At 34.5% G+C, this 18,643-nt stretch overlaps 1 protein-coding gene and 1 long non-coding RNA gene across 2 annotated transcripts; both read right to left on the bottom strand.

The window, feature by feature from the left end:
- Nucleotides 1-4,631: 4,631 nt before the first annotated feature.
- Nucleotides 4,632-10,486, bottom strand: LOC111985027 (ARF guanine-nucleotide exchange factor GNL2). The gene is given in 6 exon segments (XM_065778722.1): nucleotides 4,632-5,356; nucleotides 6,505-8,403; nucleotides 8,406-8,960; nucleotides 8,963-9,129; nucleotides 9,309-9,375; nucleotides 9,378-10,486. Coding segments are annotated over 6 exon segments (4,152 nt in total). The 5' UTR covers nucleotides 10,393-10,486; the 3' UTR covers nucleotides 4,632-4,907.
- Nucleotides 10,487-15,270: 4,784 nt separating this feature from the next.
- LOC136069783 (uncharacterized) lies at nucleotides 15,271-18,373 on the bottom strand. The gene is made up of 2 exons (XR_010631001.1): nucleotides 18,033-18,373; nucleotides 15,271-15,638 (listed from the first exon to the last, which is right to left on the bottom strand). It is a non-coding gene; the product is annotated as an uncharacterized LOC136069783 (long non-coding RNA).
- Between the last annotated feature and the right edge of the window lie 270 nt (nucleotides 18,374-18,643).

Raw genomic sequence — 18,643 nt, 5'->3', positions numbered from 1 at the left:
GTCTACCAAGAGTAAGGCAATATCATGGGGAATAGTAAATTATCCCACAAACTAGAAGACCCTTTGGTGTGGACACGAGGTACAAGCCCCTAATTATACGCATGTATGGGAGGAAGAGCAAAAAAAGAGACGGCCCAAATTGTGGCCTTATGGATGGAGCCTATTAGTTATTAGGCTTGAAATTAAGCAAGTGCAAGCATTTAATAATTAGGGTTTCTTTATGCATTTTATTGTTAGCTATTTAAGCACTTTTTCTGATTATTGTAAGAAAAAGTGCTATTTAATCATTAGGGCTCCTTTGTTCTATTGTTGTTTAATTGCTCCATTGAAATAGTGTGATTGTCCTACATCAGTTTTGGTAGCAAAGCCAGGTTCCGGTCCATACAACACAACCGTAGACAATCACTAGAAAGCAAAACCATCAAAAGAGCAAGCCAGCCAAATATGACAATACCTTTTAAGTTTTTACCCCATGAGATCTTGAACAAGCCCAAACCAGCCCCTGCAATCCTTATATACCCCCAAGCCCCCCATGAGTTTTTCACCCCTAAGCCAACAAAGAAGCCAGCGACACCTCCTAAACTAGTGAACACCATCCGTGCCCACCTCTAATCACAGAATCCACACCTACAAACCAAAAAAACAAAAAAAAGAGACCCTTGCCGAGACCCATCGGCAACCTCAACCCACCAACCGTCGAAACCCACAGATCAGCACTTAGCCGCTGCCGACCCATCAGCCACCTGTCGCCAACACCATCATCACCCTCGACCACCGCCGATGCCAAGACCCAAGACAAGAAGCTGCCATCCCTCCACGATTCGAGCCGCCGCTGTCTTCCCCTTCTTACACCGTCCATATTATATTGTCTCTTTTAGTTTCTGTGGTTTTCTTTTTTAAGTCTGTACTTTGAGTTCCTTTTAAAGTCTTTCGTTTGAATTTCTTTAAAGTTCGTGTCTTGTTTCTTAAAACAGCTGTGTATTTTATTCTTTTTGCACCCAAAAAAAAAAAAAATTCAAAAGGAAGTCTCTTCAATTGAACCAAATTTCAAACTTTTGAAGCATCCAGGAAGTCCCTACAATGAACAAACTTTGATTATTCAATATAACTTCTCGTGGGATTCTAAATTGATAATTATGCATATATTTGATTTATTGCCATATAGGTATGCTTGTCTGTACCGAAATTATAAATACGCTTCTTGAATACAAAATTCCCAAACTGGCCCAAAGAAAGCTCTGGTTTGAAATTGCTCTCACTTCATTCAAGTCACACCCACGACCCAACTTTCATCCTGTTTAATTAGAAATCACATCTACACAATTCATACTATTCTCTAGGTTTCAAAGAACAATAATAAGATCAACTGTCAGATAGAAGTCAAAGCTCAACCTTTTGTCTCAATATAATTCCACCAAGAAAATATATCTAACATAAACCACATATTTAGCAAAGTTGAAATCAATGTCAATTTTATTGCAGAAATGTTTGAATGAGTGAGGTTTGAATAAGTTGTACCTAATAAGTTCAAATCAATGTCGATTATTGTAAAGTGTATGTTTGTACGGGTACATAGAATGCTTAAACAATATATTCGTAGGTAATCTGACATTCAGAAAATTTAACACTATCTTGTTGATGAGTACTTTAGAGAGGTTCTTTGGGCAGTCCTGCAGGAGTTGAATATGTATAAGTTTCAAGTATGGAGTTATTTTCATGTAAACTTCAGAAATGGAACTTTGCTCAAATCACAAATATTGGGGTAGGGAAAGAATGTTCACCTCTACTATCATATATAACTTCTTTGGGCGACACCTAAAATCAAATTCAATTAAAGAATTAAATTTTGACTTTCAAATTTGATAGACTTCCCATGAAAACAGATAACAAGGAAACTGTACGTTAATCATACTTGCAGTTGCAAAGCCCCAGAGGCAGCACAAGATGCATCATCATTGATAAAACCAATCCAAATCTTAAAGAGCACAATCAACAAAGTTTTGCCATAAACAACTTATGCATCATCCAGGCCACAATTTCCCTGAAGACAAAATTTAACGATACTTAATGTTAATATTTTGAAACAAATTTTCTGGGAGATAGCAGTCACAAGATAAAACTATGACTGCTTCAAGCAACAAAAAATTTATGACGAATCACAGTATACAAGAAAATATACTAAGAGCAAAAAGGAACAGAGAACAACTATCAACGAAAGTAAGCAGAGAGGAAGGAGGACAACACAGCCATCATCTCATACAAGTTAGGGGCTAAATTGGATGCTTTCTTCTAACATCACTAATAATTCAGAATGTTCATAATATATTATAGGGCTTTCAATCATGCTTTTTTCAGAAGCATAAAGATGAAGAAAAGAAATATGGCTCATGATAAAATCTTTACAGATAAGATCATACGATGAGCTTGCATCTAAGGTGAACAGCATCAGGCACAATATTACCATCAGTTGTGGTTGATGGTGTGACCAACTGTACTATTTTCTTTCAATTGCCAGAAATCCAATGATTGAACTCAAACCAAGTAACTCAACAGTAATTCAAAAAAAATGATAGAATTATAACCAGCAAGACAAAAGAACACAAAGGACATACAAATTTAAATAGAAAATTCAAATTCTACACAAGCACACAATAAGAGAAAAGACTAAGAAACCTAGTCAGAAAAGTTTCATTGCTACGAGTTGAACACCTACAATATTATAATTTATAATCACTTGATAAGAGGAAGAGGACTCCAATCTGAACCACTTGCAATGAGCCACTGCCAATTACAAAGAAAAGAGATCAAAGGGGACAGAGATTCAGACTCTAAATGCAACGTTTTATCTATTTATTTTCTTTCATGAAACTTTCGAGTGATGATGTCAAAAACAACAAAAAATTAGAGGAAAACTAGGACCAAAATAGAGTTCCAAACAAATGATTCTTTGAAATGTTCACATTGCATCACTTCATTTGTAATTGATTTTTCCAAGAAAATTTTTCAACAGAAAGAAAAACATACACTTTTCAAAAGCATAGCTAGGAATTAAGAATAAGGGCTATATCTTAGGTTTAGAGATGTATCAACATTATTGGATCCTTAATTTAGTAGTCACCAGTCAGTTGTTACAATCTATTTCAGTTCCAAATTTTCACCCTCATTACCATAAGTAGCACAACCCACATTTCTATCTTCCAGAAGATTGAAGGTCCAATTAACTCAACCCCCTCCTTAACTAAACCACAGTAGGAATAATAATCCAGATTTCAGCATTTCATTAAATCTTCATTTTGACAATTTTTTCTATCTTTCCTTTCTTCAATGTGTTCCTTCTCTTTAACTGTACAGATCACTCTAATTGGATCAGCCTTAGGCTAGGTTTTCAACAAAATAACTGAGTCTTTAGATGTGGCTAACATCTTTTATGATAGTCACTTTCTTTCTTTCTTTATTTTTAAGTGAGTTAACTAAAATGAGAACTAGATAACAATTGATGTTAAAACTAGAGAGCCCAGCAATAACTTCATTTGTAACAAGCAGCAAACCAGGATGGATTTCAAGTGTTAAGTGTAACCCCCCAACCCCCACCCCGCCCAAAAAAAAAAAAAAAACCCTATAAAATTTTATTTGAAGTGTAAACTATGCAGCATGGAAAAGTTACAGAATTTCCACCTCTGGCTTTTGCTTGATCAGATGTCTCCAACTGCTCCATTCACCCAACTTTATTTCACAAAGAAGAAAGCAAAAGACAAGTGAACTACAACATGTAAAAAAATATCATTGCAGAAATTTTAATATGTACTTTATTCATCTAAAAATCTCATCCTAACTACCAGAAGTTGGCTAGATCAAAGAAGTGCTTGTCATAATCTCTCTCTCTCTCTCTCTCTCTCTCTCTCTCAACGGTAAAATTGGCAGATGTAGCATCTGTAAAAACATGGAAAGGGACATAAATAGATTGTCATTTCAGCTATATGCTGATCCTTAAACTCTCCAAAAAACCTTTAATACACATTTTTAATACCAAATTGCTATCTACAAGAGAGGATATACCAAACTGCTATCTACCAAAGAGGCTTTTAGCTATGAAAAGTAGTCAAACAGCAGTGGAAATATGGTTAGGCTTATATAAGTCCCATCACTCCCTTACCCATGAGCAACAAGCTTTTGAACAGCATCATTGATCCCACTTTCAGATATGCCAACCTGACCAGAAAGGATAGCTATTCTTGCATGCAAATTACTCTCTTCAATAGATGAACAAATAGCTCAAATGAGTTTATCAAAACAGGAAACAACAACCAAACTTCTTTTAACATGAATTCACCTTCCAACATTTCCCCTCACCACTTGATGTCATTTTCCAATCAAGCTCCTTATGGTCAATTTCAGCATCTAATTCATACAGCTCATAAAACTTTCCTGTATTTGATCATAGGTTGCAACACTATGTAATATAATATAAAAGCAAAGGCTCAGTGATTTACATGGATGAGATCAAATGATTTTGCCTTCTCCAAAAAGCTACTATAGGGGAAAGCTACTGTGGATGAAGTGATGTGTGTGTGAGTGAGTGTGTGTGTGTGTGTGGAGAGAGAGAGAGAGAGAAAGGGAAGTAAAATAATTTCAAATTGGAGTTCAATATTTGTGGACTCTGAGTATTGTAATATGCAAATTCGTACATGGAAAATTGAAGAAACAAAAAAGATAATTCTACGGAAAATGTGCATGTAGAATAGGATAATTACATCTCTCTAATGGTCTGATCGGTCACCAAAAAAATAAATAGATAAAGGAAAAAAATATTGTAATTGTGACAAGGGGGAAAAAACAATAGTAGCATTTCTAGTTTGTTGGTGCCCATTGGTTAGAATAAACCAAATTACCCTTTCATTTCATTTTCTCTAAAACATTTCTTCAGGAAATAGTTCCTCCTTGAGTGAAGGAGCTATCCATTGAATCTGAATGTATGTAATCTCCCAGAGATCAGCACCTTCTTTCTGCACTAAAATCCCCTTTTCCTTCATCTGAGTGATCATCTTTTTCAACAAGTCTGGGACTAGTTCTTCAATTTTTGACGTACCATACTGTCCCAAATCAGCTTTCATACATGTATCCATTCTTCTTAACACCCCTAGCCAGAAAGTCCGAAATCCAGGGCCCTCTGATATCTGTTTTAAGAACTGCAAGAATACATTTGTCAAGAGCTCCAAATTTCTTTCTCCAAAAAAAAAAAAAAGTAAAAAGTTAATGCGGTAATCAATTATTAAATGATGTAAAACATGAGTCTTACACCCAATACTTACTAAATTCAGATTATTTATTACAATTGTGTTCGTATATATATAGAATTATATATTTTATTATTTAAAGAATGGTTATGCTAACGAGTTTGTGGCATTGGTTAACAATCCAATTAAAGAACGTTTTTATGAGAAAAAAAAAACATTTAATGTTTGACAGCATTTTTCATTTTCCATAAAAGTGATGTCAAAACTTCCCTAAAATAGGTTGTTAACCAATGCCCTAAAAGCACTCATTAACAGTTCCCTTTAAAAGAATATGATACAAGTTAATGATACGTAAAATTTTGAGGCCTCAAAAACTTAAATGTTACAATATTTTCAAGTCAACAAAAGTCAAATGACATCAGTTTCATCTATTTATTTCTACTCTATGAATTCTTTGATTAAGTATTTACTCGTGTTACTACCATACACTCTTGGCATGATGGTCACTTCACAATTACAAAGTTCTTATGAGGTGGGGAGTAAGGACTAGGGTCCAAGCTTCAAAGATGGAACTTAACACACATATACACAAATTAAGCTAAAGTATAATTTTTATCTTGTATTAAAGAAAAAAAAAAAGTATTTACTCATGTTCATATTATTCCTTTTACAGGGAAATCTTCTTTTTTTTTTCTTTTTCTTTTTTTGTCGTTATAGATAAATCTTACGTGTTTTGGTTTTATTTTGCTCCCTTATAAAAACAGATGTAAAAGTAAAATGACAAAGACCAAAAGTAGATTGCAAACAAGATGATAGAATAGGTGTGTGATAGGAAGAATAAAAAAAGAAAAAGAAATTATACAATTATGGAACATGTTAGGATAAATTATTCACTCTTATTGGAGAAGTCCTCTTTACTCTTACAATAGGTATAGACCCTACTATGGTTCTCACGTTGGAGCCCTATGAGAGAATGAGAACTCATCCTTTGGGACTGAATAATTTTTCATAAGTTGGAGTCATATTTAATATAACTCTTTATTAATTGGTACAGCATTCAATAACTTCTTATTAAATTAATATTTTTGAAATTCCACTATTGAATCACATTACATGTTCTTATTTTTCATTACAAGAATGCCAAATTGTGTTTTATTGGTTGATATCATAAAATCATATTCTGTGTATAATTTCAAGATTAAAAAAAAAAAATTGAAAGAAAATTTAAATATTTTATTGATTGAATAACAATTTGTCTTTTATCATCANTGAGCCAGTGAGAAGCTTTTTTGAAGAGCTACGATTGCATGATTTCTCATCTCTTCTCGCCGGGCTAAGCTGGACTTTCTAAGTGCTTCCCCTAGTTTAAGAAATAAATTCAAGGTAAAGTTTGAAGAGCCAAGAGTCTTTGAATTTTCCTCTAAAGAGGAGTTACTTGTATTGCTTGAGACACTCAAATTGTTCTCTGCTTGATGATTTTTATACCATTGGGTCAACAAATTCACAGAATCTGCCATTAGGTCCAGTATCTTTAAATTATTCTCCAATGGACTGTTCTTGAGTGCAACAAAACTAAATGCACAATCTATACAGTAGACATAGTTTGTCCGTGAAACATGGGTCCCATCTGACATCAACATGATCAAAGCCTCAACTCCCTGATCATAGGTTTCAGAGTGCCGCCCAGTGACTGATAACAAATGAAGGACTGTTTTCCATCCAAGTTGGGTTTGCAAGTTTGCAGGATACTCAATAAGAACCTTGCTCACTGATTGTGTTATGAACTCACAACATGTGTCCAGAATTTCTTTGTCGAGTTTCCACATTAAATTGATAGACTTGAAAATGAGCTCCTCAGGGATTTTGTCAACTCGATATGTACCGAGGAGCTTAAGGCAGACTTTGAAAAGGCCTAGAATGGCCTTCTCTGCAAATGGAATTGGAGAGAACAAAGGAAACTGAGCAACTGATAGCATATAATCATGAAAATTAGTCCAAAATGTCTGGAACCTATGTATGTTGGCCAAAGCAATGGCAATGACCAAATCCCAACAGAACCCAACAGTTTCTTCTTCTTCAACAGGTGTGCTGAACTTTTGGCCTTTTCCAGCAGCTGCAAATATCAGAGAGCGCCCAAGATTGAGCAAAGCATCATCAGGCAAGTTTGAACTATTACTGAAGATATTCCCAATACGGCACTGTTTGATGATCTTCAGATTCTGTTCAAATTCACTTAGGTTTAGGGACAAAGAGTCTTCCATGCTCTCAAGTGACAGAAAATGAGAAAATCGACTAATAGTGCCAGAAGCCTGGCGGCTTCCAAATTTAGGGTCATGAGAAGGGAAGATTATGCCTGATTCAGGTTCCTTTGGGACGTCAGATGATGAGGCGGAAGCACTATCAAATTCAATGACAGATTGAGGAAGTAGCTTTAGCCTTTTAAGTTTCAATAAGCAATCCACAATATTTCTCCATCCCCCACGAATTGATTCCCCAAAGTTGTTGGCAATGGTGAAAACAGCCAGTGTAGCCATTTTTGGCTTCAAATCATTGCTAAAAGCAAAAAGGGTTTCTTCTGTTGAGGCATACGGATTCAACAGTGTAGTGAATTTACAGAATGAGGCAAGGAGCTCATCTAGAGTGTCTTCTAATCCATACTGAGCTATCCTGGCTATTGAGATTAGCATTTCAGTGCATTCCTGGAGCAATTCTTCTTCATCAGTATGCTCAAAGAATGCACAGAGAGAAGCAACTGCGGGGCCAGCAATGCAAGCAAACATATCTCTTCCCAACCGACGATCAAAATCACATAGTATGAGAGGCTGTACAAGTTTAGATCGGTTTATCAGCTCAATCCATTTGCTCGGATTCATTTCTACTGACAGACCAGACTGACCAAAAAGGGTGATTGCTTTGTTTGAAATGGAATGAAAAAGCTCAGAGAGATACTCCCTTGGAAGATCCTGTCCTCCATTGATCGCCCTATTGTTCCTGATGAACTCTTCTTCTGTCATCTTCTTCTTCACTTGCGGATTGTGTTGATCAGTATTGAGCATAATGACGGAGTAGCAAAGAATGAAAACTGCATCCTTGCTTACAAAAACATCTGAGGATTGTTCATCATAGAATCTCTCTGAGAATGCTTCAAGGATCCGTTGGATCTTTTGGCCTCTCCTGGCAAACGAAAAGTTTCTAGATAAGATCGAAGAGCAATATCAAGAACCATGCCTGAAAATTTAAAGGTATCTGTGAATTCTCTAAGAACTTCAATGTTAAAATGACTAGGGTCACCAAGATAATCCCCGATCATGTTCTTGTCTAGTCCAGGAGTATAGCGGAAGAAGAAAGCATAGGCTTTTGGATCTGGAGGATCAGAAACCAACTTAGAAAATTTCAGGTACTCCAAACCCTTCTTTTCATCTCTATTGAAATGGCTTGCTGCAATCAATATTTTCTTTTTCTGTGCTTTCCTTATCCTAACAAAGTCCACCCAAGATTCCAATTCATCTTTGGATTTCTCCTCCCAAAAGGGGCTATACTCGGTTATCACAACAGGGTACGGACCAATAGGGCTCGAATCATCTTCTTTGTCAATATTATCTGCAATGTTGTGAATCATGGTCGCTAATCCTTCAAAGGCTAGTACCTGTAAAGTGGTCACAGGGCTAGTCATTGGGAACGAGTTCTTGCAAAGTAGCTTTCCAATTTCCTCGAACAAACTTCGACTAAGGGATCACAATCATAGTTCACGTAGACTTCAATTATAAATGTTGGTTGCCTGCAGAAATTAATAAGTCCTTCAAGTGCAACTTCTTGAAGTGATATTGAGCTTGCAAGAGGAACAACTCTAAGCAGTACAATTGCAAAGAAAGCTCCTAGTTGGAGACGAATAAACCTGCCAAAACTCACCTATCTTAGTACCAATTCTCCAAAACAAAACAAAATAGATTATACTCGGTTAATTATAGGTTTACATTGTACTAGTAATGTAAATCTTACATGGTAGACCAAACAAATGTATACAATGTAAACTAAGAATCTTCATTTTTTGGGTTTTTAAAACAGAATCCTAACCTGCGAAGAAAGTGGTAGATATTCAAAACAGTGCTACAAATCATGGATAAGACTAGAGGGCTCGAACAAGTCCGTAGTGGATCAAATGATGAAACAGGTCGTCTTGAATCATCCTCAAAAGCTTCGAATGCCTCCCAATTTCTTCTCCGCTCAATTCAATGGCGGAATTGATCAAAACCAGCGCGAAATGCTGAACGTCTTCGTCTGGGTCCTGAAATGTAGAGCCTTCCATCTCCACAACTCGAACAACATTGAGCAGCGAGCACAAGAAACGAAAGATATCAGCTGCAGATCGAATGCCATACCCGGAATTCAAATTAGCATCAGCATCACCACCAGAAGAATCATCCGTACCATTCTCAGATTCAGATCCAGATTCGGATTCGGATTCAGATTCAGAATCCTTAATGGCGAGATGAGGCAAGCGAGAGAATATTATCTGAATCAGCTCATGCAGTGCATACCTTGCATTGCGCTGAAGCAAATCACCTCTCCCTGCCGAATGTTGCACCACTTGAAAACACGTATTAACAATGTTACAAACCACGTGATCGGTTAACAAAACCGAGGCACAGTGCTTCATAATGGCAGTTAAGACCTGTAAAATCCTCATCATCACGGCGTCCTCTGTAGAAGAATCTGTTTTCTCTAACCGACAGCCGGCGATGGCGGTTACAATGGAATTGATAGCCTCTTTAGCTCCTTTTGTCTTCTCGTCGAAGATTTCGAGGTTGAGTATTTTTAACAAGGCGTAGAGAGCCACGGCTGTTGCGGCGGCAGGAACGTCGTCGCCTTGAATCACGTGGAGGAATGGGGAGATGTAGATGGCGGGATCGACGTTGTGCCATTCTTGCTGAGGATTGAAGATTAAGGCTCGAAGCGATTTCAAAGAATGTAATGCGGAGGAATCGAAATGGTCGTCTGAGTATGGAGAGGTTGGTTCTGGAGGACGGCGAATTACGGCGAGAAGGGCACTTACTTCTGTGTTTAGCATGCAGGAAAGTCCCAGCTCTTTCCTTTTTGTTTTTATTTTCTTTCTTTCTCGGGTGTTGTTTTCATATGCGTCTTGATTTTGATCCTCCATTGTAAATTCTAATGAGAGGATGGAGGTGAGGAAGAAAGAAAGAAAGAAAGAAAGAAAGAGAGAATTTTTTTTTTTTTTTTTTGGTGTTTAAAAAACGGTTTGGGAACGGAAAGGGATTGGTTTGGGGGGGAAAATAGAATTTGTGGGCCCAAGTTTTCTTTGCAGCTAGTTTTTTCAACAGTAACGAATAAAATCAGGATCTTTCTCAGGAAAATATATATATATTTTTGACAAAAAATTTTGTACTTGCTAATGTGGCATATTGTTAATGGTTGGTTAAAAAAGTTTTGTTAATGATGAACCCAAATGAAAAGCAAGATAAGTTTGTCAATTCAGTTGTTGTAAAAATTTTCTCCAAAAAAAAAAAAACAGTTGTAAAAAAAGATTGACAATTTTTTGTGTGTATATACACGACTCAAAAAAGAAAAAATAAAATAGAATAAAGAAAGAAAATAAAATCAGGAGTAATAAATGGTAGAAATCTTCTGTTTATTTACAACCATACAAATTAAGTAAAAAGTAGATTAAACCACGTAAGTTAAATTAACCTCTTGTTTAGAGAATAATCGGGCAATCATTCAATTTCCATGTTCTTGGCCTAAATCCATTCTATTTCATTTCATCTAAAACAAAGTCAAATAAACCAAAAAAAGAAATGTCTATCCAAAAATACCCCTAATAGTTTACTCATATTTCCCTACTCCTCCAAATATCATACTACCAAAATGATTACAATCCCATGAACACACCTAATTTTATGAGTAATTATAAGGTGCTCCTAAAATATAATGACGTGGTATATCCTCCTCTCACATGTACCATGAAATGTGCTATCAACCATGAACATGAGAGGAACATGCACCACATCACCATGCTTAGAGATCTTCCAATAATTTTTCTAATTTTACACCCTATTGAGTTATTAACTTATGATACCAGTTTTCTATTAATAAATAAATAAACCTATGATAGGAGTTATTATCAAAATAAATAAATAAATAGTACCTTATGTTTGGAGAATCTACTATTAACATTATTTTTATTATACAACAATTACAACTTGACATATTTATTAGTTGTAAAATTAAGATAATTATAGAATACCCTACAATAAATACGTACTTCATTCACTCACATTATGCTCAAAATAAACCGTTAAACACCATAGATTGGCGGAAACTATAAGGCCATAATTCATATTGATGATGCTACAAAATTGTACCACCTTAAATTGTCCATGTGGCTCGTCTACAGAAAGAGAAGAAAAATAAGAAAAATGAGCATAGCCAAGTTGCCTCGTCCCTCCTTTGGGACGGACGAGGAAGGTCTCGTCTGTCATTCCTTTGGGGCGGACGAGGGAGGTCTCGTCCGTGACAAATGACGGACGAGGAAAGCATGGCCATGCCATGGCTCGTCCACCCTTAATTAGGGATAGACGAGCCAAGCATCCTTAACCAAAAAGAATTGAAACCTCCATTGTTCGTAAAGGGGCATCGGTTCAGATGAAATGACGCCTAAGGAAGTTATGGAAGTTACCTCCGATTTTGGTGAACTCCTTGACAATAGGAACGGTTATCAAAGCCAATACCCTACAATAAATACGTACTTCATTCACTCACATTATGCTCAAAATAAACCGTTAAACACCATAGATTGGCGGAAACTATAAAGCCATAATTCATATTACCATATTTACATCGGTAAAGCCATATCTAAACACCATAATGAAACCTTTTCGTTTCCTCAAAATGCTTAATGTAATAATCATTTTAAAACTTGATATTTACAATGTCAATCCAACGGTTTTCTTTCTTTTTGGTTACCCGATCCAAATGAGCTCTTTAGTTCATGCCACAAGCTAAACAACGTATCAAGAGCATCAACGTCGTCCAAATTACAATTTCCAGTTTTGGAGACTGGAATTAGCATCAACATATCATTGCCACTTGCAAGTTGCAACCCATAGCTCTCTGGGCATGCTAGAGAGGTAAGCCAGTATAGAAAAACAAGCTCCTGGTCACTTCTATAATAGCAAATTCCTTTGTAAACGGGTGGTATTATGTAGCAAATAGTAGTCAAGTCGACAGTTAACCTTTTCGATCAAATTGTGGAATACTTAGACAAGTACTAATGATTAAAATTTAAAAAGTAAACATGGTGAGACACTTCTAAGTCATCGTTTGGAAGGAGGAAAAGGAATGGAATAGAAATGAATGAAAAAAAAAAAAATTAGAATATTCACCACTTTCCTTGTTTGAGAGTTTTAATTAAGGGAATAGAAAGCCTATTCATTTGTTTGGAAGTTTAAGTGAGAGGAAATGAAATAGGTAAGAGAGTACTTGTTCTTCTTTATTTCCTCAAAACCTCAAATTTTCATTTCCCCCAAAATTAGGAGGAAATGGAAGAAATTTAATTAAATTTAATGAATTATTTACTAAATTCCCAAAATACTCCTATTTATTTAACCATTTATTTTAAAATAGAAGTTTAATAGTAATATTATTATAAAATTATTTCATTATTTTATCTCTATATTACTCCTAAACAAAGTTACTTACCTTCCATTTATTTCCATTCCTTTATTTTAAAACATCTAAACATGGTTTTTTAATTCAATTCAATTCAATTCAATACATTTCTTTTCCATTCATTTCCCTTACTTAAATACATTCTATTTCATTTCATTACTTTCCAATCCTTTATGATCATTCCATTCAATTTCAATCAATTCCCTTATCAACTCCCAAATGAAGCTTATATCAAATAGTTAATAACATAGTGGTATATGATTACCTAATAACCATCGGTGGCAATACAGAATAGGATGGACGAGAATTTCAGATCATTCTAGGTTAAGTTAATTTACATGCTGCCCCAAAAGCTACCATCCAAAATATGTGTATGTGTGCCCCGGTGTGTTTAATATAATTCCCTTTTTTTAATGTAAAATAATTTCATTTCAAAGACAACTTTGGCATGATACTAATGGTTTCACAATAATTAGGGCAATGAATCAACCAAGATGCTATTTAACAAATGCACAAAACTCTTTAAGTTTAGGCTCAACAACTAAACAAGCCAAATTCAAACATGATAACGTGTTTGTGAACAATTTTGTGAAAATAAAACTCGATAATATATATATAATATTTTATGTTGATATGTACACATATATAACATATAAAATTATACTTATAGACTTAGTATTGGATTGTGTAAATTTGTAAATAAGTTCACAAGATATGAATCAATATTGATAAATCAAATTTTTATAAGTTCATAAACACTAATTAACTAACTCAAATAATATAATTTCAATTATACTTTAATTTAATTATTACCAAAGATTTGTGAAGGGTTAAAAAAAAAATTTAATTGTGGCATTTTTTTTTTTTTTTTGGATGTGAATTGTGGCATTTATTATATATGAAAAAAAAAATTAATTAACTAGTAAACAAGCTTGAACTTATTCAACAAAAAAATAAATCAAGCTTGAACATAAACCTAATTTATTAATGATTCGAAGCTCAACTCATGTTCAAAATAAAATTAAATAAACACTCATGAACTTTTAATGCTCAACTTGAGCCGACTCAGCTTGTTTACAGCTTTAACAAGAATACATGTTTGCGAAGCACCAACATGCAACATCTGTTGAAGCACTAAACTGTTTATCATGTCCAACGAAAAAAAGAAAAATTATTGTAACAATAATACAATAATTTCTTTATTTTCTCTATTTTTAGTCGGATGAAAAAGGAGCAATTTTTTCAATATAACGTTTATGTTTATGTCTGCTTTCTTTCAGTGGTTGCCACCCTTTAGAATAAACAAGTACTGGAACATTTTATATATGGTCAGCCTGATTTAATTTCTCAGGCTCATGAATGGGAAGTCTACAGTCAAAATAAGCCTAAGTGCTCAACACACGCATATGTTTATAAGTTTGTAGAACAAACATATTACAAGTCTCTCTCAAGTAAATATCTAGAATGGTCTAACTGTTTCAATAGAACCAAAGCTGTTAAATATAATATAATTGGGAGTTTGAAATGTGGATGAGATGACCAAAGAAATGTGGCAAAAGACTAGTCATTAAAGAGCAAAATCTCACCACATATGCAATGGCATATCCATCAAGACTTAGTTCATCCAGAATAACCAAAGTATCTTGAGTGGCATTTTGAAGAACTAATGCTGTTTCTGTGCACTCAATATAGAGGGTACAAAAGATTCTGAATGTTTCCACAATCACACTTTGCAATTCAAGAAGTCCAAACACATGCAAAACCTGTGTCCATGTGCGTGAGACTGAGTTTCAATCTATGTTGCATTAATTTTTCTAAAGAACAACATTTGGATTTAAAGTCAAATATACTGAAGGATGACCAGCCCAAATCAGCATACCCCTGCTTCCTTTAGCAGGCTAGTACACAAGCTACTAAAGCTGTAAGCATTCAGTTTGCTGGATATTTTATTTTAAGACCCTCAAAATGATAGCCCATGCATACGCAAGAAAGCCACTTTACTGAAATCCAGTAACTGACAGTTCAGTTTAATAGAATGAATTATTGTACAACAAATATTTTTACAATCAAATAGGATCAAGTAGCTTTGAAGCATGATTGGGTAAAAGTTTTTATGCTCTCTCTCTTGCAGTAACCAAAGCCTATTATGCAAACACAAGATATAAAGAGCCTGCTATCAATTGGACCAAAAGACCTAAGCCTCACCCCTCGAAAGTTAGGATTTTATCTTCTGCAAATATTTGTGACTTATTTGGCATATTTTAAAAGGTGGGCTCATGTGGAACCCTTTTTGATAAGTGAGGACTGAATAAACAATATATAAAAAGCCAACTTTTTGCTTAGACAGACAGAGACTAAGTTGTACCACATTGCAGACATAATTTCTTTACACTGATAGGATTATACACATATCATGGAAACAACAAAGAATTCGTTAATTGTGTATGTTAGTGTGTTTCCACAGAATGCTTTACAATATACTATATTCATATGTAACCCGGCATTCAGAAAATCTAACACTATTCTGACCTGTTAATGAGTCCTTCTGAGTGCTTTCTGAGCTATTTTGGACAGCCCTGCAGGAGTTGAATATTTAAGTTTCAAGTATGAAGTTATTTTCATGTAAACTTCTGGAATGGAACTCTGCTCAGATCGCAAATACCAGGGCAGAGAAGAATATTCACCTCTACCCTCATATCTTAATTCTTTGGGCAACACCTAAAATCAAATCCCAATGAAAGAACAAAATTTTAATTTGCAAATTTGATAGATTTCCCATGAAAACATATTACACAAAGGTCACAGTATATTAACCATACTTGCATTAGTAAAGGCCCTAGAGCAGAAGAGGACACATCATCATTGATGGAGCCAACCCAAATTCTTAGAGCATCACAATCAACAAACACAAAGCCATAAACAACCGAAGCATTATTCAGGCCACAATTTCACAAAGACAAAATTTAACAAAACACAGTGTTAATATATTAAAAAAAAAAAAATTAGTCAGAGCAAACTTTATGAGGAAAAGATACAGGGGCATGCTTTAAAGTCAACTGCCCCGTCACATACGATTGAAGAGACAATATCTTTGTCAAGTTCAAGGTGTCCTTAAAGACTGGGAAAAGAATCAATTTTTAACAATTTAGGAGCTAGGTTGGATGTTTTCTTCTAACATCAGTAATAATTTTAGGACTTTCACAATATACTATAGAGCTTCAAATCATGCATTTTTCGGAAGCATAGAGATGAAAAGCAGGAAAATATCTCAAGCTAAATTCTTTATGCAATTGTTGACTGTTTTTATTGATAAGATCAGAAGGTGAACTTCCATCTAAGACAATTTTAGGAATGTGCATTGAAGGATAAATGACAAGCTTATTCCCTCATGTAAATAAAAATTTAAATCCAGTTGACGTGGGAGAAACCAAAATGATGCACAATAAAATAGAAGAACTGGACAATAAAGATAGGGGACCTAGGAGTCAGCACCTAAGCTTGCTTGGAGTTAACACCAAGCAAAGGAAAACCTCTAGGAGTCAGCACCTAATGTTGGCTGGAGTCAGCACCAGACCATTGAAATAATATTAAAAGAAATTTGATTATCAATCAAACTGTGTCTTACAAAACTGAACCCATGGGTTCTTGAATAGAGTGCCAAAACCTTACTTTGCTTGCAAGAAAAGAAATTAAAATCCTGAACCAAAGAGTTAAAGAAAATAACAAAATTCTTAAAAGAAATCCTAATTATTAAATGATTAGGCTTAGTAACTATTTCATCCTAATTACTAGTAGGCTCCATCCATAAGACCACAAGTTAGGTCATCTTCTTTTTACGTCTATGCCCATAGGCTTGTATTATTGGAGGTCAGTATCTTGTGTCCGCACCATTAGTATAAAATCAAAGATCAATATCCTGTTTGTACAAAAAAAAAACATAACTGTCTAGTGGCAATCAGACCTCTTTTATCACAAGAAGATGAGATGAATAGCATCAAGTCCGATATTACCATCAGTTTCAGTTAATGGTGTGATCACCTGAACCAATTTTCTTTTAATTACCTATAATCCAATGTATAAAGTCAAACCACGAAACTCAACAATAACTCAAAAAATAATATAGAATTATAAACACCAAGACAAAAGATGCAAAAGAACACAGACATACAAATTTAAATAATAATAAAAAAAATAATATATGAAAGCACATAATAAGAGAAAAAAGAGTAAGAAACCAAAATAGAAAAGATTCATCACTCTCAAACGACAATTTAACAAAGAAGATAGTGCTAGAACTTTTAGTACAAGTTAAATGGGGACAGAGATTCAGACTCTAAACCAATCACTGCCAAGTGCAGCTTTTTATCTATCTATGCTTTTCTTGAAACTTTTGAGTGACTCTGTCAAAGAAACAAAAACAGGAAAATGTACAATATCACTTTCTTAGACCAAAACTTAATCAAACAAAACAATTTTTGAAATGAAATGTTTCTTGACATTTTCCTACAGGCTTCACACTTTGTCACTTCTTTTAGTAATGGAATTATTTCTCCCCATGTAATTATTTAGGCTATTTTGTGCTTATTTTCACTAAGTAGTCTCATTTCAATAGTATTATTTTACCTATCTAACAAATCAAAAATTAGTAATTGAATTATTCCAAGAATTTTTTTTAGCAGAAAGGAAAACATGTGTTTTTCAAACACATAGCAAATAATGGTTATATCTTAAATTTAGAGATGGATCACAAACAAATTAGATTTGACCCCACCATCATTCGATTTATGATTACTTCAATCATAAATCAAATTGTTTCTCTTTTGAACCTTAACTCTTCTTCTAAAAGGATTTTAAACCAAAACCCACAATTACCATTTAGTCACTTCCAACATTGCAATGATATTGTGCAATCAACTACTGAGTGATTAGAATAATCCATTAACATCTCCAACAATTAATCTGAGCTTTTCTTCCTTTCAAAGCAACAGCATGGAATGTGTCATCAGATTTTTCTTTTGTTGTCAAATTTTCTCGGCAACCAAACAGTAGGTAATATTTCAAAAACCCTAACATTTTAAAAATAAAATAAAAAGAATTAATAAAATTTACTACCTCTCTCGGTACCCTGTTCTCTATCATTGACCTTCACTACATAATAGTTGAAAAACCTCTTCCGTCGTCGTTTCCCGAGGGCGTCGCCGGAAAAATCTGACGTGGCACTTCTCAGGCGGTGTGTCAGTCCCTCTGATTTGAAGAGAAGAGTCCATAACGGTATCAATGGCAGCATCATTGAGAGCGGGGCGGTTTTGTTTCTCTTGCTTCGCCAGAAACTGAGGAACGCGAAGGCTGCCGATCATATATCCGGCATCGGAGCAATTGTTTGACCTGCTAGGGTTTTTTTGAGCGGTATTTTGTTGAGATTTCTTGCTCAGGAAGCTTTGTGAATAATAAATTTTGCCCTCATAAATAAATAAATGTTTTTACTAAAAAAAATTTAACCTCTATTAAATACTAAAAAATTAAATAAAAAAACTTTTATTTTTATTAATAAAGTTTAATTTGTTGTTTTAGAAGAATAAAAAGTATTTGTAAATATCTTATTTAACTGAAAATATATATAAATATGTCATTAATTCTTATATTTTAAATGGTTCTTTTGTTTTACTTAGCTTTACATTTTTCAATTTTTTCTTTTTTTGCTACTCATCCACACTTTACATCTC

This window comes from Quercus suber, unplaced genomic scaffold (genome assembly GCF_002906115.3).
Source record: "Quercus suber isolate HL8 unplaced genomic scaffold, Cork oak 2.0 scaffold_189, whole genome shotgun sequence".
Lineage (NCBI taxonomy): Eukaryota > Viridiplantae > Streptophyta > Magnoliopsida > Fagales > Fagaceae > Quercus > Quercus suber.
The sequence above is the reverse complement of the archived record's forward strand: the minus strand, read 5'-3'. Positions and strand labels throughout refer to the sequence as shown.